At 41.5% G+C, this 22,287-nt stretch overlaps 1 protein-coding gene across 1 annotated transcript in view; it reads right to left on the bottom strand.

The window, feature by feature from the left end:
• Nucleotides 1-22,287, bottom strand: part of Garem1 (GRB2 associated regulator of MAPK1 subtype 1) — a 238,859-nt gene that overhangs the window by 136,623 nt on the left and 79,949 nt on the right. Inside the window, exon 2 of the mRNA XM_004666756.3 lies at nucleotides 16,764-16,904. Within this exon, the coding sequence (XP_004666813.1) occupies nucleotides 16,764-16,904 (141 nt within the window). The remainder of the gene's footprint in view (nucleotides 1-16,763; nucleotides 16,905-22,287) is intronic.

Below are 22,287 nucleotides of genomic sequence, written 5' to 3'. Positions count from 1 at the left end.
CCCAGACCTTAGGTCAAGTAACTACAGCTGCTTGATCATTGACAAAGGTGCCAATTAATGTAGACTGGACAAAAGATAACATCTTCAACAAATGGTGTTGGACAAATTGGATGACCATACGTAGAAAAATGAAATTAGTCCCACTCATTTCATCATAAACAAAACTCAAGTCTGAATGGATTAAAGACCTCAATACAAGATCTGAAACTCTTCAACTACTGGAAGAAGAAATAAGAGGCACTCTCCATGTTCTAGGACTGGGAAAAGACTTTCTGAACAAAACCCCAGTAGCCAAGGAAATTAAACAAGCACTCAACCAATGGGATCTCATGAAGCTAAAAAGTTTTTGCACAGACAAACATATAAGCAGTGCCAATAGATTACCCACTGAATAAGAGCAAATCTTTGCCTGAATCTCACTTGTGCTTCTATAAAATGCAGATAAAAACAGAAAAGACCTCACAGGTTTGTAGTGAAAATGATGTGAAGAAATATAAGGCTAGCGTAGTGTGTTCAGGAACTAGTTAGCACTAAATACATTTTAATCATGGTTAACTATGACCTAATAAGTCAATCACAAAAACTGATTGCTTCTTAGATATCTAGTGCTAATTAGTAACAAAAGTGGCTATGATAAACCTCTCTGGGCATGTTGTATCATCACTTCTTAGGACTTTTCCAAAGAAAGTTTGGTTATTTTCCACTTACCACAGAAGCTTTCCCCCTTCTAACAGAATCAATCACAATGTATTGTCCAACATGAGTGGTTACCTGTCTAAACCAATGATTCATGCTAATTAAACTTGCAACCCAGGAGAATACTATTAGCTTGTTTCAACATTTCCTTTTTTTTAGTAATTGTGAGTCCAGGTTACATTAGGTACTACATTATTATAATTTTGCCTGGGAGACAGACACTGAACATCTCACATTTTTAAAAACAGGCACTGCTGACATAGTCCAGGTGCTTGCTGAATAAAGGCCTTGAAAGCTACATAAGCAATTCCTACCCAGCTTGTATGAAGAGCTGCTCCTTCATGTACATAGTATAGCACAAGGGCAAGTACTGAGACCAGTTCAGTGTGTTATAGATGCAGCAGAATCTCAGGAGGATTTAAAGATAAGAAGCCAAACATGGCAGGAGTCTAGCTCAGATGATTGCATTCCAGCAGAAATCTGTCTGCTCATCCACAATGACAGCGAGCATTTAAATTTTCATGAACTCACTGAGAGTTTCATTACTTAACAAGGTAGTCAACAGTTTTTTCCTTTCCCTCCTTCCCACCTTCTTATTCCTTCTCTTTTTGGGGATTTATAAGCTCACATAAGCTAAACAAAAATTCTTCTGCTGACTACATATCTAGCCTTTCATTTACTTATGTTGAGACAGGTCTCACTAAGTAGCTCAGGATGGCTTTATATTCATTGCAGCCCAGGCACACCTTAAACTTGCAATGCTCCTATCTCTACTTTCCCTTCCCAAGTAGCTGGGATCACAGACTTTGGCCTCTGGACCCATTCAGATCCATTTAGTTTCTTAGAGCCAAGTCTCAACAGAGCTTTTCTTTTTCCTTTTATTTTCTTTGCTGTTTGCATTTTGAGACAAGGTATAACTATGTAGCTCAGGTTGGCCTGTAACTTGCTATACAAAACCAGGTTGACCTTGAACTCATGCCCTGGCTGCCTCAGCCTCCCTAATGCTAGGATTTACAGACATAGGCCACCTTAGCAAATTGACAGTTTTCTTTTGTTTTGCATAAGAGGTGAGCAACAGGGGAACCTTGTTTCATACTCCTCATGTGCTAGCAAACGTATAAAGTCATTTACATATGTTAGATCTCAGAGAATCTCTACAACATCATCGTCTTTAGTAAACCTACATTGCATGGAGACTTAGAACTTAACAGGGCAAATGAAATTTCAGATGATATGATATAACCAGATTGTCATGGGACCTAAAATTTAATTAGATTTAAAGAAAACAAATGTCTAATTGTAAATACTAATTAAGTTTAAGGCCTTGAGTGAGGTAGGCAACAAAACTGAGATGTGTGCTTTCATAGTAATATGAATCTGCTGGACTAATGACTCAGAGCTGCAGAGATAAAATTAATTTGATAAATAAACATGTGAATTTTCAAAGTCATTCATCCTTAGGAATTTTTGGCTAGAATTAAGTTGTATGAGGCATTTGAAACTATTTAAAAATAACTGGATGTGGTGGTGCATGCCTTTGATCCCAACACTGGGGAGGCAGAGGTAGGTAGATGGCTGTGAGCTAGCTCAAGACCACCCAGGGACTATAGAATGATTACCAAGTCAGCCTGGGCTAGAAGGAGACCCTAACTCAAAAAATAGGTATGCTTTATTCAGTAACTGTGGGTAAAAGGGGGAGGAGGGGCTTGCAGGGTGACTTAGCAGATCTGCATTTACAGATAATTCTTAAGTCAGATGTTCTGGTTTCTTTCTCTGTGTGTGTGCATGTGCATATGCGCACATGTGCATGTGGGGTGTACATGAATACAGGTGAACCTGTGAAGGTTAAAAGGACAACTTTAGGTTTTGGTTCTCTAATTCTATCTTGTTTGAGGCAAGTTACCACTGTTTTCCAGGCTGGCTAGCTTGTGCATTTCTGGGGAATATTCCTGTCTCCCCACTTCCCATTTTGCTATAGGTATGATGGGATTACAGATGCTCATGTTTGTGCATCAGGTTACAAATCTGAGCTTAGGTACTTGAGTTTTGTGTTGTGTGCTGCTTAGGAAATTGTTGCCCTTTAGGTGGTAAGGAGAAGTTATAATGTTATTATAAAATTTACCTCTGACAACTTTTGAATTAACCTGTGAAAGCAATCATCTCTTTTCTAACCACTAGCTGAGTGGTGTCTTAATACAATGTAGACCGGACACATTCTCTCCCAGAACTGATTGGGTGCTAATAAAACTGCATTTGTAGTAGAGTAAACATACCACAATGATGACCATTTTCATGTATCTGCAGCACTTCTAATCAGTTCAGAATTGAGGGCTGCTCATGGCCACCATTTTAGAATGCACTACTTTGACACAGTTCAAGTTATATTTAGTTTCTCTCCAAGTTTTATGAAAACATTTCTTTACATATGAGGAATTTCATGAAAATCTTTGATTTCACACAGAATAAACATAGGAAAAAAGACTCAGAATTGTGATTTTTCAGTGTTAATTTTTGATCCACATGTGGTGGCACATGTTCTATAATCCCACCACATGGGGACTGGGGTAGAAGGATCTCAAATCAGAGGACAGCCTGAGTTACACAAGGAAGACCTTGGCAAAAAAACAAAATAACAAAAAATTAAATTAAATTAAAAGTAGAAGTGTGGAGTTTTACCACATCTAGGATATGTGTGAATACTGCTGCTGTGTGGCTGCCCAGGTTTGTGCCCTGCCCAGCCCAGGGTTATTATAGAGTGAGCAGCAGGGCTTGGACAGGGACAATGTCACATCTACCTATATTAGAAAACAAGGACATGCTTAAAGAATGCCATGATCCTGCCACCAAGATATAGGTACCAGCAGTTACATGCATGGAACTTATATTAAAAAAGAGAGTAATGTGGTATAACTCATGAAATGAAATCAGAATCTGTCAGTCCATGCTGGTCACAACAGGTAAGTAAAAATGGGAAAGAAGGAAATGTGTTTCCTCACAGTAGAGTGAAGGTGGCCTATAAAGGCAGATTACAAATGAATGACATATAATAAGTATGATAAATGAATTAAGATGGAAAAGCATCATTATGCCAACACTACAGTAAAAACTCAAATGACAGCATCAACTGCTGCTCAGCTGGTGGGGAAGGGTAGGCAGGATTTATAGAAGAAACAGAATTGTTAGTCTTGAAGTTTCCTCCCAGATTCCTTAGTAATAGTAATCAGACAACAACAACTTAACCCATTGATCAATATGCTACCATGACTTATAGGCCATTCCCTGCTCTGAGATACAGTTTCTGAGGACAAAACAATCACCTATGCAATAATCCTCCAGAACAAAATGAATATAGCTCCTGAGTTTGACCATGAGAGAAAATGCAGGCCTTGTCTCATGACTTGCCTGTATTCTTTAAAAAGTCCCTATCACAAAACACAAAAACAGCAAGGAACAGTTCTGGATGAAAGCAAGTTGAAAAACAGGACAGTGAAGTATGAATCAAGTGGCCTGGATGCTGCCCTAGAAAGAACAAATGCAACAAATGACACTTCTGGGACAAGTGACCAACTGTAGATAAAAATATTGAGAGTTCTGAATTGTTGGCAGAACTGTGGTTCTATGAGATAGAGATATACACACAGTAAAGATTAGGGGATGTGTGCTGTCTCCTCTCAAATGATTCAGAAAAAAACTATGTGTATATATCTGCATGTCCATATGGGGAAGAAAATAATAATAAAAATCAAAGAGAAAATTGATTAAAATTGGCACAAATGAGTAAATGATATAAGAAGGGTATATATTCTTATAGCCTCAAAACAAAGTTGTTTTTTTTTTTTTAAAGCAAAGCAAAACATATGGGGGGAAAAGCCCATATACAAACCAACAAAACAAAACCTAGCAGCCAGAATATTTTGAGTGGTGGTGTTCAACTGGTTTCAATGAACAAAAAATTCAACTTGCAATTACCAATCTAAGATAAGGAGTTAAGACCAGAGAAATGCTACTAGTCTCACTGCTGTGATCCATACCACCAATGTTACAGAGTGGGCAGCTACACACACTAAGCAGGTACTCCATTTGTATGACCTCATGGCTTACTTAAGAGAAAGGGACTCTAAGAAAAATAAGATTTGGCCAAAATAATACAGAGAGTAAATGTCAAAACAGAGCTAAGTATATTTAAAAAGTTATTTATTTATTAACTTTTTGTTTTGTTTTGTTTTGTTTTGTTTTTCGAGGTAGGGTCTCACTCTGGTCCAGGCTAACCTGGAATTAACTCTGTAGTCTCAGGGTGGCCTTGAACTCATGGTGATCCTCCTACCTCTGCCTCCCGAGTGCTGGGATTAAAGGCATGCGCCACCACGCCCGGCTTTATTTATTAACTTTTAAATTTACTCAATGAATGAAAGATTAATCTCAACCTAGATGAAATTCTGACAAATTAGTAATATATGCACATATAGATGTTTCTTTCCTCTACTAATGAAAATAAGCTTTGAAAATGTGACATCTGTCTCCACAGCATTCTTTACACTCTCTTAACTTTGCAATAAATATATTCTTTGAAATAAGGAACTGAAAAGATATCTTAGTGGTTGTATTAGTCAGGGTTCTTTAGAGGAACAGAACTGCTAGAATGAATTATTTTAAAAAGGGAATTTATTTGGATTGGCTTAAGGGAGTCCAATAGCAGTTGCAGGCCTGAGAATCAAGGAACCTGGTAGCTGCTCAGGCCACGTGGCCAGATGGCTCAGCAGTCCCAACCCGGCACTGCAGATGGCGCAGGAAGGCCTGGAGGCTTCCTGAGGAGCCACTGGGTTTCAATCCAAACAGGTCTTCAGTTGATGCTGGTCTTCAATCCACGCAGGAAGGGAACAAGCAGCTCTTGCAGCTAAGTGGGAAGAAGGAAGGGGCTCTCTTCACCCAGAGCTTCCTTATATAAAGTCCCCCCTCTGAGAGGGCCCACCCACTCTGGGAGAAAGGCTCACTCTGGGAGAAGGAGTTCCTCCTTTACTTGATCTTTCCTGGAAGCAATCCCACAGAACAACATAAAAGGGATTTTTGTGGATTACTAAACAGATCAAGTTGACAACACCTTAACTATCACAAGTCCACCCTTTGTCAGCAAACCCTATCTCCTTACATCATACTTTCCAAATGAAAAGCTCATAATTCCGCTTAACATGGTATAAATATTCGACATAAAACTGGAACTGCAAAATCTTCCTCCCAACACAAAGCAAGGTTCTTTGAGGAATGCTTAGTCTCTAAGATAATAGGTCTAATATAAAATACAACAGTCAGATAGTGATATGTTAATATTGGTATAGATATGTACAAACTCTGCATCACCACAGGACAGGACAGCAGCATTGCAATTACAGTCCTCGTTTCTGTAACTGGTCACGTGGCCTTAGCTGGAATTTACAATTGCCTTCTTCTACTACCCATTCTGTATTTCCTCCACCTTCAGCAAGCACTTTAGCAGATCTTGGTTCTTTACCTGGAAGTGTGACCCACATCTTCATTCCTGAAGGATCTAGGCCATTTATCACACTACCTCAAATGGGTTGCTGCAGCTGTCCATTGACTTTGATAACAGGGCATGGTAACACTAAGAAAGGCCCTGAAGGATGTCCTGCACTCTAAACATACTCTTCCTTACCTCCACTGTAGAGGAGCAGTCCAATTTCTCCTTGGTAGTCTGGATCAATCATCTCTGCTATCACTGTAACGCCTTTCTCAGCCTGTTCACTCAAGGGCATCAGGAGCCCAACATGACCAGCAGGAAGTTTTAGCTTCCAGTTCAATGGAATTTCTTCATGTCTCCTGGCAAAAGCATATCCCACCCCCTGGAACCAAAACCTCTAAGGCCAGCAGAGCATAAGGCTGCAGGAACAGGAAGCAAAACTTTAGCTAATGGGTCACTTGGGGTGATGGTAAGTGGGACCATTCCCATTTCCACCCCTTGATTCCTGGACCTGTGAATCCAGGCTACAGGAGAAACAGCACCATATACAGGATGCTGATTCAGAGCATATACAACCTGCTGGAGGACACTCCTCCAGCCCTTCAAGCTACTGTCACCTAGTTGGCACTGTGGCTGTTTCTTTAAAAGGCCATTCGACCATTCTATCAAACCAGCTGCTTCAGGATGGTGGGACACATGGTAAAACCAGTGAATTCCATGATCATGAACCCACTGCTGTACTTCCTTGGCCGTGAAGTGAGTTCCTTGGTCAGAAGCAATGCTGTGTGGAATGCCATGATGGTGGATAAGGCATTCTGTAAGCCCATGGATGGTAGTTTTGGCAGAAGCACTACAGGCAGGAAAGGCCAATGAATACCAAGAATAAGTATCTATTCCAGTAAGGACAAAACGCTGCCCTCTCCATGATGGAAGTGGTCCAATGTAGCCAACCTGTCACCAGTATTCCCGAGGAATACTACCATACCGGTGGCTCAGAGTTGGTCTCTGCTGCTGGCAAATCTGGCACCCAGCAGCAGCTGTAGCCAGGTCAGCCTTAGTTAGTGGAAGTCCATGTTGTTGGGCCCATGCATAGCCTACATCTCTGCCACCATGGCCACTTTCTTCATGAGCCTATTGGGCAATAACAGGGGTGGCTGAGGAAACAGGTTGAACAGTATCCACAGAACGGGTCAGTTTATCTACTTGATAATTAAAGTCATCCTCTGATGAGGTCACCTTCTGATGAGCATTAACATGGGACACAAATATCTTCATATCCTTTGCCCATTCAGAGAGTTCTAACCACATACACCTTCCCCAAATGTCCTTCTCACCAATTTTCCAATTATGCTCCTTCCAAGTCCCAGACCGTCCAGCCAAACCACTGGCCATAGCCCATGAATCAGTGTATAATCGCACATCAGGACATTTTTATTTCCAAGCAAAATGCACGACCATGTGCACTGCCCAAAGTTCTGCCCATTGTGAAGACTTCCCTTCACCACAGTCCTTCAGAGTTTTCCCAGAAAGAGGCTGTAATGCTGTAGCTGTCCACTTCTGGGAGGTGCCCACATAAAGTGTTGAACCATCTGTAAACCATGCGCTAGTTTTTTCCTACTAGTCAATTGATCATACGGCACACCCCATGATACCATAGGTACCTGCTTGGGGACAGAAGGCGTTGAAACAGGAGTAGCAATCCTAAGCATTTGGGCAACTTCCTCATGTAACTTATTCACACCTCCCAAGCTTGGTTGAGCCCGATCATGTACATATAACTTCCACTTAATGATACACTGCTGCTGTGCATGTCCAACTTTATGGCCTGGTGGTTCAGATAACACCCAGCTCATAATGGGCAGCTCAGGTCACACAGTATCTTGATGCCCCATTGTCAAATGTTCAGTTTCCACTAAGGCCCAATAGCAGCCCAAGAGCTGTCTCTCAAATGGAGAAAATTTTTCTGCAGATGATGGCAGGGCCTTGCTCCAAAATCCCAAGGGCCTCTGCTGTGATTCACCTATCGGGGCCTGCCAAAAGCTCCAGACAGTATCCCTATCTGACACTGACACCTCAAGTACCATGAGATCTACTGGATCATATGGCCCAAGGGGCAGAGCAGCCTGCACAGCAGCCTGGACCTGTTCAAGAGCCTTCTCTTGTTCTGGGGCCCACTGAAAACTAGTAGCTTTCTGAGTCACTTGGTATATGGGATGGAGTAAGACACCCAAATAAGGAATGTGCTGTCTCCAAAATCCAAATAGGAGCAATAGAGGTTCTTTCTTAGTGGTAGGAAGGGCCAGGTGCAACATCCTATCCTTCACCTTAGAAGGAATATCTCTACATGCCCCACACCACTGAACTCCTAGAAATTTCAGAGGTGAAAGGTCCTTGAAATTTGGATGGATTTATTTCCCATCCCCTCATGTGCACATGCTGTACCAGCAACTCCAGAGTGGTTGCCACCTCCTGCTCATTCCATCCAATCAGCATGTCATCAACATAGTGGGCCAACACGACACCCTGTGGAATGGACAGGCAATCAAGATCCCTGCCAACTAAGCTATGACACAGGGCTGGAGAGTTAATATAACTTTTAGGTAAAACACTAAGCCTCAAAGGCTTCTATTTGGCCTTTCCAACCATAATAGCCCTCACTCCACAAGTCAGGGAACCAATGTAGGGGTTCTGCCAACTCCTAAGTGTCCCAATTACACATTCTGGGACTGGGGAAATAACCACAGGGTGAGTTCAGAAGCCATCTGGACCCACTGTCAGTCTAACATTTGCCAAAACTTCATTGACTTCACTTGACCTCCATAAGCACCTACTTTAACTGGAGGGCCACAGTGCTTTTTGGAGTCTCCTGGAATCAATGTCAATTCAGAACCAGTGTCTGATAGACCCCAAAAGGTCTAATTATTTCCTTTTCCCCAGTGTACAGTTACCCTAGCAAAAGGCTGCAGGTCCCTCTGAAAAAGGATAGGTGTAACTTAATATTGAAACTTTTGGGGGTTATAAGAGGGTCCATCCTCAAGGCAACCCGGCCACACCTTCAATCACAGAGCTCAGGATCTATAAACTGGCTTAAGTCTGGAAACTGACTAAGAGGTCTTGATTCTGTGTTGCTATAATTCAAAGTGGTTTTATGTTCCTTTGCTCTGGAACTTTTCTGCTTATACAGATCAAGAAGGAACTCAGTAGGCTTCTTATCTGTTTGATTTCTCGGAACACCATGATTAATCAGCCAATTCCAAAGGTCCATACGTGTCATACCTTTATGTGCATAATTTTGCCTATGCTGTTTTTTTTTTAATTTTTTTTTAAATTTTTTTAATTTATTTGAGAGCGACAGACACAGAAAGAAAGACAGATAGAGGGAGAGAGAGAGAATGGGCGCGCCAGGGCTTCCAGCCACTGCAAACGAACTCCAGACGCGTGCGCCCCCTTGTGCATCTGGCTAACGTGGGACCTGGGGAACCGAGCCTCGAACCGGGGTCCTTAGGCTTCACAGGCAAGCGCTTAACCACTAAGCCATCTCTCCAGCCCTGCCTATGCTGTTTATTAGGATAAACACATTCACCCCACCTTTGGTGATTCAGTGCTGCCACCTGGCCCTTGTTACCCCGAGATCCAGTTATAGCCACTGTATCTAAATCACCTAATGCAGAAACTGCAGCTCCCACTGTGACATCTTCTTTACATGAAGGAACAATGATTTTGGGGACTTTAAGTATGCTGGTGCTCCCCTCACAAATCTGTTTCTTAGAGTCTTAGTGAAGGGCACATCTTCTGGATGCTCCCATTGTGGGGACAAAGATGAGTTTACATGGCAAATCCACTCCAGCATTCCAAGTCCTCTGAGATTTTTAATCCCTTCATCAACAGTAAACCAAGGGATATCAGGCAGATTGAGCTCATGCACAGTAGGCCATCTTTGGATCCATACTTCAGCCAACCAATCAAATAAACTCTTGGCACCCCTTCCAACTGCACGAGCTACAGTGTTAAATCAAAAATCTCTGATCAATGGGCCTATTTCAGTAAATTCACCCTGATCTAATCTTATGTTCCTTCCTCCATCATCACACACCCTTAAAATCCATTCCCACATATATTCCCCATGCTTCTGCCTATACATTTAGAAAACTCCTGAAGTTCTTTAGGGGTGACCCTCACCTCCTCTTGTGTGACACTTTCTACCTCACCTTTAGGGGCCTGCCTAGCCTTCTGTCTGGTTATAGGCCTAGAGGCAAAGATGGGTGGGAACTGAGAAGCACCAGCACCTCCTGCTGATTCCTCAAAGAGGGATTAATTCCCTCAGTCAAGGGTGGGTTGGGTAATACTTCAAGGATGGAGATGGGGAAACAACTGCTGCTAAGGGCGGGGAGGTCATATCTTCATCCAAAACAACTTCTTCAGAATCTGAAAGTTCAGTGTCCCCAGGTTCTTCAGGATCTTCCCAAACATCACCATTGCAAGTCACAGGATCCCACTCTTTTCCAATCAATGCTTTCACTTTAACTTCTGATAGCTGGTGAGGCTGGGACTTGAGTTTATGTTACAAATTAGCCAATCTCACAATGAGAGCTGGGTTTGGTTTTCTGCAATCTGAGCCCTGTTCCGGCTAGAGAGGAGACTCTCCTCCAGGGCACCTTTAGAAACCTTGAGATTATGTACTTGGGTCTTAAGCTCGGAATTTTCCTTTCTGAGCTTCTGCTTTTTTCTCAGTAGTTTGTCCAGAGATGCTAGAAGCAACAAACCAGCCTCATCATTTTTCTTATTACTCCACAAATATTCAAATGTTTTAAATACAGAGCCACTAAATTCCTTACTCTTTACAAGACGTGACTCAGGATCACCAAATCCATCTATCTCATGGAGTTCCTTAAACAGTGCACACCATGGATTATTAGTGCCCTTCTTATTTCCAGTAAAAGCTCTCTCCTTATCACCAGTAAGGCCTTTAGTAGCACTGAAATTGGAAAGTTAACCCCAGATAGCACCAAGCCCACTACAGAAATCCATCCTTGTAATTCTGTTTCTCTAGAACTACTTCTGGTACCAAAATCTGTATTAATCAGGGTTCTCTAGAGGAACAGAAATGCTAGAATGAATTATTTTAAAAAGGGAATTTATTTGGATTAGCTTAAGGAAGTTCAATAGCAGTTGCAGGCCTGAGAGTCAAGGAAACCTGTAGCTGCTCAGTCCATGTGGCCAGATGCCTCAGTAGTCCCAATCCAGCACTGCAGATGGTGTTGGGAGGCCTGGAGGCTTCCTGAGGAGCCACTGGGTTTTGATCCACGTGGGTCTTAAGTTGATGCTGGTCTTCAGTCTGCGCTGGTCTTCAATCCATGCTGGAAGGCAGCAAGCAGCTCAGGCAACCAAGTGGGAAGAAGGAAGGGGCTCTCTTCACCCAGAGCTTCCTTATGTAAAGTCCCCCTCTGCTCGCTCTGGGGGAAGGGCTCACTCTGGGGGAAGGACTTCCTCCTTTAGTTGATCCTTCTTGGAAGCAACCTCAGAGACCAACATGAAAGGGATTTCTGTGGATTACTAAACAGATCAAGTTGACAACACCTTAACTATAACAGTGGTTAAAGGCTCTAGCTTGAAAAGTCCATGCTTGATTCCCTAGCACCCATATAAAGCCAGACACAAAAAGTGACTCATACATCTGTCATTTGAGCAAGAAATCCTGTTGTGCCCCTATGTAACACACACACAAAATCAATAACTTTTTTTTTTAAAAAAGAAATAAAATGTATGCTACTGTAAACTGGGAGTGGCGTTACATGCATACAGTCCCAGGTACTTTGGGAGGCTGACGCAGGAGGACAGTTTTAGGCCAACAGTTTCAGTCAAGCCTGGGAAAGAAAGCAAAACCCTGCCTGAAAATACATAAAGAAAGAGGAAGGGAGGGAGCGAGGGAGGGAGGGAAGGAAGGAGGGAGAGAGGGAGGGAGGGAGGGAGGGAGGGAAGGAGGGAGGGAGGGAGGGAGGGAGGGAGGGAGGGAGGAAGGAAGGAAGGAAGGAAGGAAGGAAGGAAGGAAGGAAGGAAGGAAGGAAGGAAGGAAGGAAGGAAGAAGCAAGCAAAAGCGCATAAATGTGCCACTACAAATCTCAGAAGTTGGCTGGAGAGGTGCTTTATGGCTTAGTGGTTAAGGCACTTGCCTGTGAAGCCTAGGGACCCAGGTTTGATTTTTCCAGAACCCAAATAAGCTAGATGCACAAGGTAGTACATGTGCCTGGAGTTCATTTGCAGTGGCTAGAGGCCCTGGTACACCCATTGCTTTTTCTCTCTCTAATAAATAAATAAAAATCTAAAAATAGTTTTAAAGTCTCTTAAGTGATTGTATCAAGATTGATGAATCTCAATTTTATATTGTAATCAACCACATTGCCTTGTTGTTTGCTAAAAGTACTGGAAAATAGTAAATCACTAAATCTGTCTTTGTCTTCTTTTTGGACAGTAGTAAGGACTGAACCTAGGTATTGCATATGGTAGGCAAATGCCCTATCAAGAGTTCCATTCCCAGTTCCTGTTTGTAAATTTTAAATTGCCAGTTTCCTAGTACTATCTTAAAATGTGAAAGAAGGGTATTCAATGGGAGAGGAAGCAGATTGAGAGGATAATGGGGGGGGGGTGAGGTCAAAATACAAATATGAAAGTGTAAAATATAGAAAAAATTAATGTGAAACCCCAAAACAAAATATTTGTACCTCAAAACTTCTACTTGAACTTTTGCTAAAACAATTCAGGAACACAGTTCAAAAAATTTAGATTGACACTATCCATCCTATTTTTCTCTATTGACAAATGATCTCATAAATTATTTGGTCATCTTCCAAATTTCTTTAATCTTTTTTCTCTCCTTTTATGTAAAGAGGTGTGATCTTGGTGTCCAATATTCATGTTAGTCTTGGCACCTTGATTTCACTCAAGACAACAGTGTCTTTTGTATCATTTGTAACATGATGCTTAGGTTCCTAGTTATATATCATCATTCTCCACACAGATAAAGAGGAAACTGCAGGACATACCACATGTTTCTCCTTAGAACTGAAGAAAGGCTATTAATATAAGAATGTATGTTCAGGGCTAGAGAAATGGCTTAGTGGTCTGCAAAGCCTAAGGACCCATGTCCAGACACACAAAAGTGAGGCAAGCACAAGACTGTGCATGCCCACTAGGTAGCACAAGTGTCTGGAGTTTAAGTACACTGTCTGAGGCCCTGTTGTGCCAATTCTCTCTCTTTCTCTCTCTCTAAAATGAAAAAAAAGAGAAAAAAAATGTATGTTAAAATAAAAGTATCTGTGCAGTTGATTGGGGAAATTTTATCATGTGACAATGTGGATGCCCTTGCCCTACATGGCTGAATGTTTTTAATATTTTATTTATTTATTTTCAAGCAGAGAGAGAGAGACAGGCAGACAGAGACAGACAGACAGAGAGAGAATGGGAGCACCAGGGCCTTCAGCTGCTACAAACAGACTCCAAATGCATTTGCCACTTTGTGTATCTGGCTTTACATGGGTACTAGGGAACTGAACCAAAGTTGTTAGGCTTTCCAGGCAAGTGTCTTAACCACTGAGTCATCTATCCAGTCCTTGGCTTTAAGATCCTTATGTCTGGGCTGGGGCGATAGCATAGCAGTTAAAGGTGCTTGCTTGCAAAGACGGATGGTCAGGGTTCAATTCCCCAGTATTTACATAAGACCAGATGTACAAAATAGTCCACGTGTCTAGAGTTCGTTTGCAGCCACAAGAGGCCCTGCCATGCCCATACTCCTTTCTCTCTTTCAAGTAAATAAAAATATTTTGAAAATCCTAATATCACCCTTCAGATCAACTAAACCATAAGCTGTGTAAGAACCCAGCAACCAATCTTTCCAAACTCCAAAGTTTGATATCTCTACTTAGAATATCTACATCCATAAAGAAGGTATCTAGAGAAACCCAAAGAATTACTCAAGAGAGTTTTAGAATCAATCTTACTTTCAAGGATTGCACAGTTCAAGTGTGTTGCAGTCCAGTTCGCATTGCTGGTAGAAATCACCCAACCAAGAGTAGCTTCTGGGAAAAAGAGGTTTATTTTGGCTTACAGGTTTGAGGGGAAGCTTCACGATGGCAGGGGGAAACGATGGCATGAGCAGAGGGTGGACATCACCCCCTGGCCAACATAAGATGGAACACAGCAACAGGAGGGTGTGCCAAACACTGGCAAGGGGAAACTGGCTATAAAGCCCATAAGCCCGCCCCCAACAATACACTCCCTCCAGGAGGCATTAATTCCCAAATATCCATCAGCTGGGAACCTAGCATTCAGAACACCTAAGTTTATGGGGGACACCTGAATCAAACCACCACAAAGTGCTTAATGAAGGAAGGTATATCTATACATATGCAGAAGTAACTGAATGAAGAGTAGTGACTTCTGTTGAATGAACCTGACATGTAATAAGTAGATCCAGAGCCCAAACAAGGCAGTACCCTAACCATATATACTGACAAGCTGAGAACTTGCATGGCTGAGGGAGGTGACCAATGCAGCTAGAGTAGAAGATTTACTCTACAAAGTAGAAAGGTTGGAGAAACAAGCTAGAATTCTGAAGGGCATTTCTTTTAATATGTGTATATGTACATGCAAATACATGTGTATGCAAAGGTATGGATATACATATAGAGGACAGAAAATAATGTCAGGTGTCACCCTCAGGATTCAACTTTTTGAGACAAGGTTTTTCACTGGCCTGGATGTCATCAATTAGGATAGATCAACTGGCCAGCAAGCCTCAAGGATCCTCCACAGCACTAGGATTACGGGCATATTGCCACCATACCAAGCATTTTACATGGGTGCTGGAGATTAAAATAGGTCCTCATGCCTGCAAGTTAAGCATCTGAAAAACTGAGCATCTCTCAAGCTACTGGAAAGGCTTAAATAAGACCCAGTGGCAGGAGGGAGTATCCAGAGGCATTTGAGGAAACAATCCAATGGAAGCATTCCTCTGGAAAGACTATTTTGATAGAGCTAGTCACAGTGGTTTGAGGGGAAAGCTAAAACTCGCGTCTACTGATAGAAGCCAATTTGTACAGCCAACTAATCAAAACCATGTATGTCATGAAGTAATCTAGCAATTTATCTTCTATTCAGTTTCCCACAAAGACAGAAACCAGAGTTTGAGCTGATTAAAATTAAAGTGGACCTCACCTATTACAAAAACCTCCTGGAGGCCAATTTGGGACACCAAAAGGGTTTGTCTCATTCCCCATCCCCTATGAACATTGCCCTTATTTGAATAAGGAAGACTGTTGAGAAGCTCAGCAAGCAATTGAAGACACCTAAGAATGAGAAGGGTCACCAAAGCATCACTCATTCATTAAATACTGGTTAACAAATACCACTGGCTACTGTTTTAGACTGTGGGAATGCAGAAGGTTCCATTTCCAAAAACCTTACACACAGACATGTCAGTCAAACCTAAAATGGCAATCTAGTTCTACATGGTGTATAGTTCATTGGTTAAAATGTCCTGCTACAACTTTAAAGAAAATTAAACAATAACAGAGAAAAAGTTAATGTCCTTTGTATAATGAATAAGATAGAAAGTAATACTTTTTAAATTAATTTATAAGCTACCAGTATTGAAAGTTTTTTCAAGTCAGTAAATATATTACAAGTTCAGTTCTGGCTATAGAATGTGTCCAATAAAAATGAGTTCTATGACATCCCTGAACTAAATGGAGTACAAACTGAGGTTAGAAGGTAGTGTGTAGGCCCATTTAACTAAAACAGTGAGGTCATAACAGCAGCATATTCTAAATGCTTAACTGAAAAGAGCGATATATCCAGGAATCTAAACTTCCAAAACAATATTCTAAAAGCCAGACCACAATACACATTTGTGATGTGGCTGCTGGTGGGGTTGCTATGTCAGTCATTCACAAAAGCAATGCAGACTGTATACTCAGGGTTACTTAACAGACATGTGAGCTTAAAGCTCAGGGGTTACGTACACATCCTGATGTAATCAAAAGACTGCAGAGAAGTTTTTATTGGTAAGTGTGTATACATGCTCACGTGTATAGTATGTACATGTGTGCTTCCATATATATATATGGCATGTAACAGAAGTTGAGGCTAGATTTCTTTTGTAATTGTTTTCCAGCTGAACTTGGAACCTTGAACTCACGAATTATGCTAGACTAGACTAGCCAGCCAATAAGCTTCTGTTTCTGTTTCCCCAGCACTAGGGATTACAGGTTTGTGTCATTATGCCCAGCTTTTATGTGGGTACTGGACATTTGAACTCAGGTCCTTATGCTTTCATAGCCAACACTTTATAGACTAGCATCTATGCAGCCCAAGATGTTCTTTGTTTTTGTAAATCTTATAAATATGTAAACATCTACCTTTATTAATTAGAAATATCAATGACAAGATGGATCTGAACTTTCAATGATAAAATAATCACATGAAGTGTTTGCATCTTTTAAGTCACTGCATTCTGCTGCTTATAGAAAAGCTCCACCATCCACTGTGAAGGAAAAAAAAAATCAACTCTTCAAGTACCTGTACCTGAGAAGAGTCTTACCTGCATAATGTACAGGGATCTCTATCTTTGGCCCAATGACATAGTGGCCCTCCTCTAGGCTATGGGCAGTGATGGTGGTCCACTGACGACATGAGTGGATCAGCAGGTAGTCATTCTCCCGTAGTCCTTCTATGCATTCTCCTGGAAAAGACAATGTGACATAAGAACTGACATTTGCTTATTTTGCATTCTGGGATAGAATTTCATTAGTTAAAATTTAACTTATGCAGAAGTTGTTAGTTCATTCAAAGATGACTAAAGATTTACCTGGGTTGACAAAAATCAAAAACTGAACATGGGAGTCCATAAAGTTCCTATCTATTTATTTGGCAAAGTGAAATTCAAGTCTTCACTATACCTAAATGGCTATATTTCACTGATAAACAAAAGGCACGTTTATATGATCTACATATATTATTTCATGGAACAAGATAATTTAAAGTACGTATTACTCCTTCTCTACAGGTGAGAAAACTCAAGATCCAGAATGTTAAGAACAAAGTCTAAACTCTCAGGTTCAACAAGCAAAACACTGGGAATTAAAGCCCAGGTCAGATGGATGGCAAAGCATATACTTTTAGTCAGCACATAAAACTATCAAAAATAAATAACAGGGGTGGAGAGATGTGGGTTCCTGGATTCTTGCAGTCCCCCACCCCCACAGCATCCAGGCAACCTGGGGTGGGTGACCACATGACAAAAAGAAAAACACTCCTGGGAGAAAGTTGGAACAGCTCTCTCAGTTTATTGTCAGTGAAATGGGTTTATAAGCATCTGAGGGTAGGGGGAAGGGTCCTATGGGTATTGGACATATTAATCTCATTTCTGATGCCTAATTAGCATATGGGGTCATTCATTCTAGCACGTAGGCAATGGGGGGGGGTGATCTAGGGTCTTAGGAGGATGGGCTGTGTGAGGGCTAATAAGGAGTTTCCTAGGCAACGGGCCAAAGGTCACAGGGCTATGGGCAGAGCCTAAGTTCAGGTGTGTCCGATTGGAGAGGGAGTGAGCTCCTGTAGCCTGGGGGGTCCATAGCCATGCCTGGGGGCTCAGGTCCTTCTCTTGAAGGCTCCAGCCTGTGCCTGGCAGTGCCCGACAGAGAGATGGTTCAGTAGTTAAAGGCGCTTGTTTGCAAAGCCTGATGGCCTGCATTCCAGTCCACAGTACCCATGTAAAGCCAGATGCAAAAAGTGGTGCATGTAGTCTAGCATTCGTTTACAGTGGCAGGATGCCAATTTTCTATCTGCCTCTTTCTTCTGCTTCTCTCTCAAATAAATAAATAAAATCTAAAATAAACTTACATCTGTTGAAAGAGTACTTGAAATTGTATATATCTCCCTTTAAATTTTATGTATTTGCCAGTTCTCTCTGCCTTGCCACCAAGCCTCCCAACCAATTAAGCATACTGAAGCTTTATAGCATCGGAGATGTAATTATTTTTCATTTTTGAATATTCTCCAAAGTACCTTTTTAGCTTCTGAACTGATACCCAAGTATTTCAGGAGAAGTCCACTCCCTGTAATGTAAGTGATGGTTTTCAGATGCTGACATAACCCACCCCATTACTTGTGTGTCTTAAGTGCTCAGTTAAGAATATCTGCAAAGGGTTATTCCTTTAACATACAGAAGACTTCCTTCCTGATTTTTCATGTTAACTTTAATGCAATAGTTAGGAGCTATTAGTGATGTAAGTGTGTGTTTTGAAATAGCATTTATGGAGTTCTTAAAATTAAAAGATTCAGTACTTTTCTAATCATTAGGGAAGGCAGAAATGATCAACTGTTATCCTCACCATAGCCAAATAATTTCTTTCCAACCAATACAGCAATGATGTTTGAAACAGTTTCATCACTTAGGGTATTCACCAGCCTTTTGCATCCCTTAGTCCTATTAGGACTGGAAAGAAAAGTCTAGAAATCTATCTTGAAGGGAGATATTAAGCAGTACCCACAAAACTCCTTCTGGGGAGACACAGAGCATGCAGAAGGTATCGGGTATGATGTTAAGCAGACATGGTCTCCCTCAAGTCTGTGCCACTGCCTCCCCACCCCTAGCACACATACTGCTGGTCTTGGGCAGGAATTTGTTTTCACAGAGATGGGTAACACAGTCTTTGCTTCAGAGAGAGCATCAGGGACAGAGACTGGAAGGAGTTTAGTACCAAGTCTGACATATTAGGAGTGATCAGAAAATATGGGTCCTTGTCTTCATTGTGTATGTTTCTGCCTAACACTTAATCCTTATAAAAACATGGTAAGTTTATTTAAGTAGTGCTATCCCTTACTAATTAGGGAATGACCTTGAGAGTAGTCAAGAAACTTGTTCAGAGGTACACAGCAGGTAAATGGGTGACTCTGGCTTCAGGGTGTTTCTACATTTCAACCTGATCATGTACCACTGTACCATCTTCTGTCTGGAAAACCATTGGGAGACAGGGAGAAGCTGACCCAGGCTTCCAGTTTGCCTGATTTGCTCAACCAGCATGACAAGCATTGGTACATACATCAGTAGGGGAAAAAAGCCCCTAGTATCCAACAGGTAAAAGGGAACAGGTATTACTAACACAACTGAATTACAAATTAATTGGGTGAGAAGTGCTATAGGAAAAAGTGAAAAGGGTTTATAAAAGAATCATAGTCATTAATTTGTCCATCAAACCTTTATTTTTATGGAGTATTCTTCATAAACAGGCAACTGTGGAGTGGGCAGAAATATAAAGACTTAGTTCAAGAACTGCACATCTTCATATCTTCATGGGCGTAATATGTACATGTGTGATTTCATGCAAGACATGCTATGCAGGAGGGACAAGAAATCTAGAGTGGCGAAAGAGACCACCAGACATGAATAAAAATGTTAAAGGAAAAATACTTCAGATGGGCTGCTCCTTCTGTGATGAATAAATTCGGTTTGGATGAAAGCAAGGCTGTGATGAGCTATGTGAATGACCAATGTTTTAGTGTAGGAAAACGAATCTGATGTTATAAAAAACAAATTGGAGAAGAGAAAAACAGTCCTGGGTGCATGAAGGAAACTTGGGGATGGAGAACAATGCTATTCAGAGATAAAAGAAAAATGTCTTTTTTGTAATAGAATTGTAATATAAATTTTTTAAAATTTCATTTCACAATGGGCTCTAAAGAGGCACCCAAGAAATGAGTGCAGTGAAGATAATCAAAATGAAACTATAGGGCTGGAGAGATGGCTTAGCGGTTAAGCGCTTGCCTGTGAAGCCTAAGGACCCCGGTTCGAGGCTCGGTTCCCCAGGTCCCACGTTAGCCAGATGCACAAGGGGTCGCACGCGTCTGGAGTTCGTTTGCAGAGGCTTGAAAGCCCTGGCGTGCCCATTCTGTCTCTCTCCCGCTATCTGTCTTTCTCTCTGTGTCTATCACTCTCAAATAAATAAATTAAAAATTAAAAAAAAAAATGAAACTATAAAGATCAATTCTGCAGAGCATTGGTACAGTAAATGCTGGTGAAAGGACTCAGGAGTGACTTTCAAAGCCATAAAATAGGAAGGAGGCAATGCCTATTTTTGAGCTTATATCTCTATTTTATTTTTTCTGTTTTACTGCTATTAATTTATAACAGACATACTGAGGGACACACAGAGAGAGTGAGAATGGGCATGCCAGGACCTCTAGCCACTGCAAACAAACTCCAGATGCATGCGCCACCATGTGCATCTGGCTTATGTGGGACCTAGAGAATCAAACCTGAGTCCTTAGGCTTCGCAGGCATGTGCTAAGCCATCTCTCCAGCCCTGAACTGTGTGTCTGCTTTAAGCAAAATAAGTTTCACAAAAGTTGTCTAGAAGTGAAACAATATAATCACTTAAAATATCATAGGGTAGGCCACTAGTAGAGACCTGGCACTAAACAAATTCGGAAAGTAAACCACTTTTGTGATATAGTTATCCTGTGCATTAATCACCATGGAAAAGATACTAAAATTTGTATATTCAGCTCAATGGTATAGTAACAAGAAGCCTGAAAGAACTGTATTTTAAATTCCAAAATATATGAACACCATCTTGAGAGTTCCTCACATCTAACATATTCCTGGGAAATACTTTATTTGCTTAACTTCACCTTAATCCCCTCAATAGTAAGTCTTACATTCCTATAAAAAGGTTTGCTTTTAACAGTGGGAAAACTTAATCTGTTAATCTGTTTTAAAGCAAGATTCAATTTCAAAATCCAAAGTAATTATTTATAACCTGGAGACAGACAGACAGACATACACACACACACACACACACACACACACACACACACACACACACACACATGGGTAACTCTCCTTGTCCTTTGGCTGCTGGGACAAAATATTTTCCTGAGTCACCTTTCTTGTCACCATCTGTTGCAGTCAGGTTCGCATTGCTGGTAGAAATCACTCGACCAAGAGCAGCTCGTGGGAAAAAAGGTTTCTTTTGGCTTACAGACTTGAGGGGAAGCTCATAATGGCAGGACAAAATGATGGCATAAGTAGAGGGTGGACATCATCCCCTGGCCAACATAAGGTGAACAATAGCAACAGGAGAGTGCCAAACACTAGCAAGAGGAAACTGGCTATAACACCCCTAAACCCACCAACAATACATTGCCTCCAGGCTGCATTAATTCCCAAATCACCTTCAGCTGGGAACCTAGCATTCAAAACACCTAAGTTTATGGGGGACACCTCCACATTCCACCCCTGTCCCCCATAAACTGATAGCCATCCATGATGTAATTTGCAATGCATTCACAGTCCAACTTTAAAAGACCTGGATATATACAATTTTTTCTTGGTTTTTTGAGGCAGGGTCTCACTCTAGCCCAGGCTGACAAGGAATTCACCATGACTTTGAACTCACGGTAATTCTCCTACCTCTGCCTCCTGAGTGCTGGGATTAAAAGTGCGCACCACCACACAGAGCTAAGTCCCCATTTTGTTATCACTCCTAATGATGCTCAAACATCCTAATAATCCAGTCTTTTAACTGAGCCATAATACCAAAAATCCTCCCTCCCCCCGCCAAAAAAACCACAACATAATGGCACAGAATACACAACACATTCACACTGCAAATATGGCACTGGGCATAGCAAAAAAATATTTAATCAATATAAGATTTAAACAGGGCAAACATCAAACTCCAACAACTCTAGTCAGTGACAAATCCACAAGTCTGATAATTCCAATCAGCAACAAGTCTGTGGAGTTCCAATTCCGGCCCCCCACCAAGGCTACTGACTGTCCTGGAAAGCTTCACTGGGGCCGGCAGCTCTTCTTAGCAGCTCGTAGTCCTGGCATCTCCACTGGGTCTCCACTGCAACCTATGGTTCATCCTCATGGCTCTATGGGGTCTCCATGCAGGCATCCAGCAAACCTGCTTCACACTGCCCATGGTCATTTCCAAAACAAAACACTGCATAGAAAACTCAATGACCCCCTCTTTTCTGCATTTCTTATACTCCACAATACAAGGCAGGGTGCCAATTTGTTAATCCAGGGGAAAATAAAGCAGACTTTGAAGATC

This window comes from Jaculus jaculus, chromosome 15, assembly GCF_020740685.1.
Source record: "Jaculus jaculus isolate mJacJac1 chromosome 15, mJacJac1.mat.Y.cur, whole genome shotgun sequence".
Taxonomy (NCBI): Eukaryota; Metazoa; Chordata; class Mammalia; order Rodentia; family Dipodidae; genus Jaculus; species Jaculus jaculus.
The sequence above is the reverse complement of the archived record's forward strand: the minus strand, read 5'-3'. Positions and strand labels throughout refer to the sequence as shown.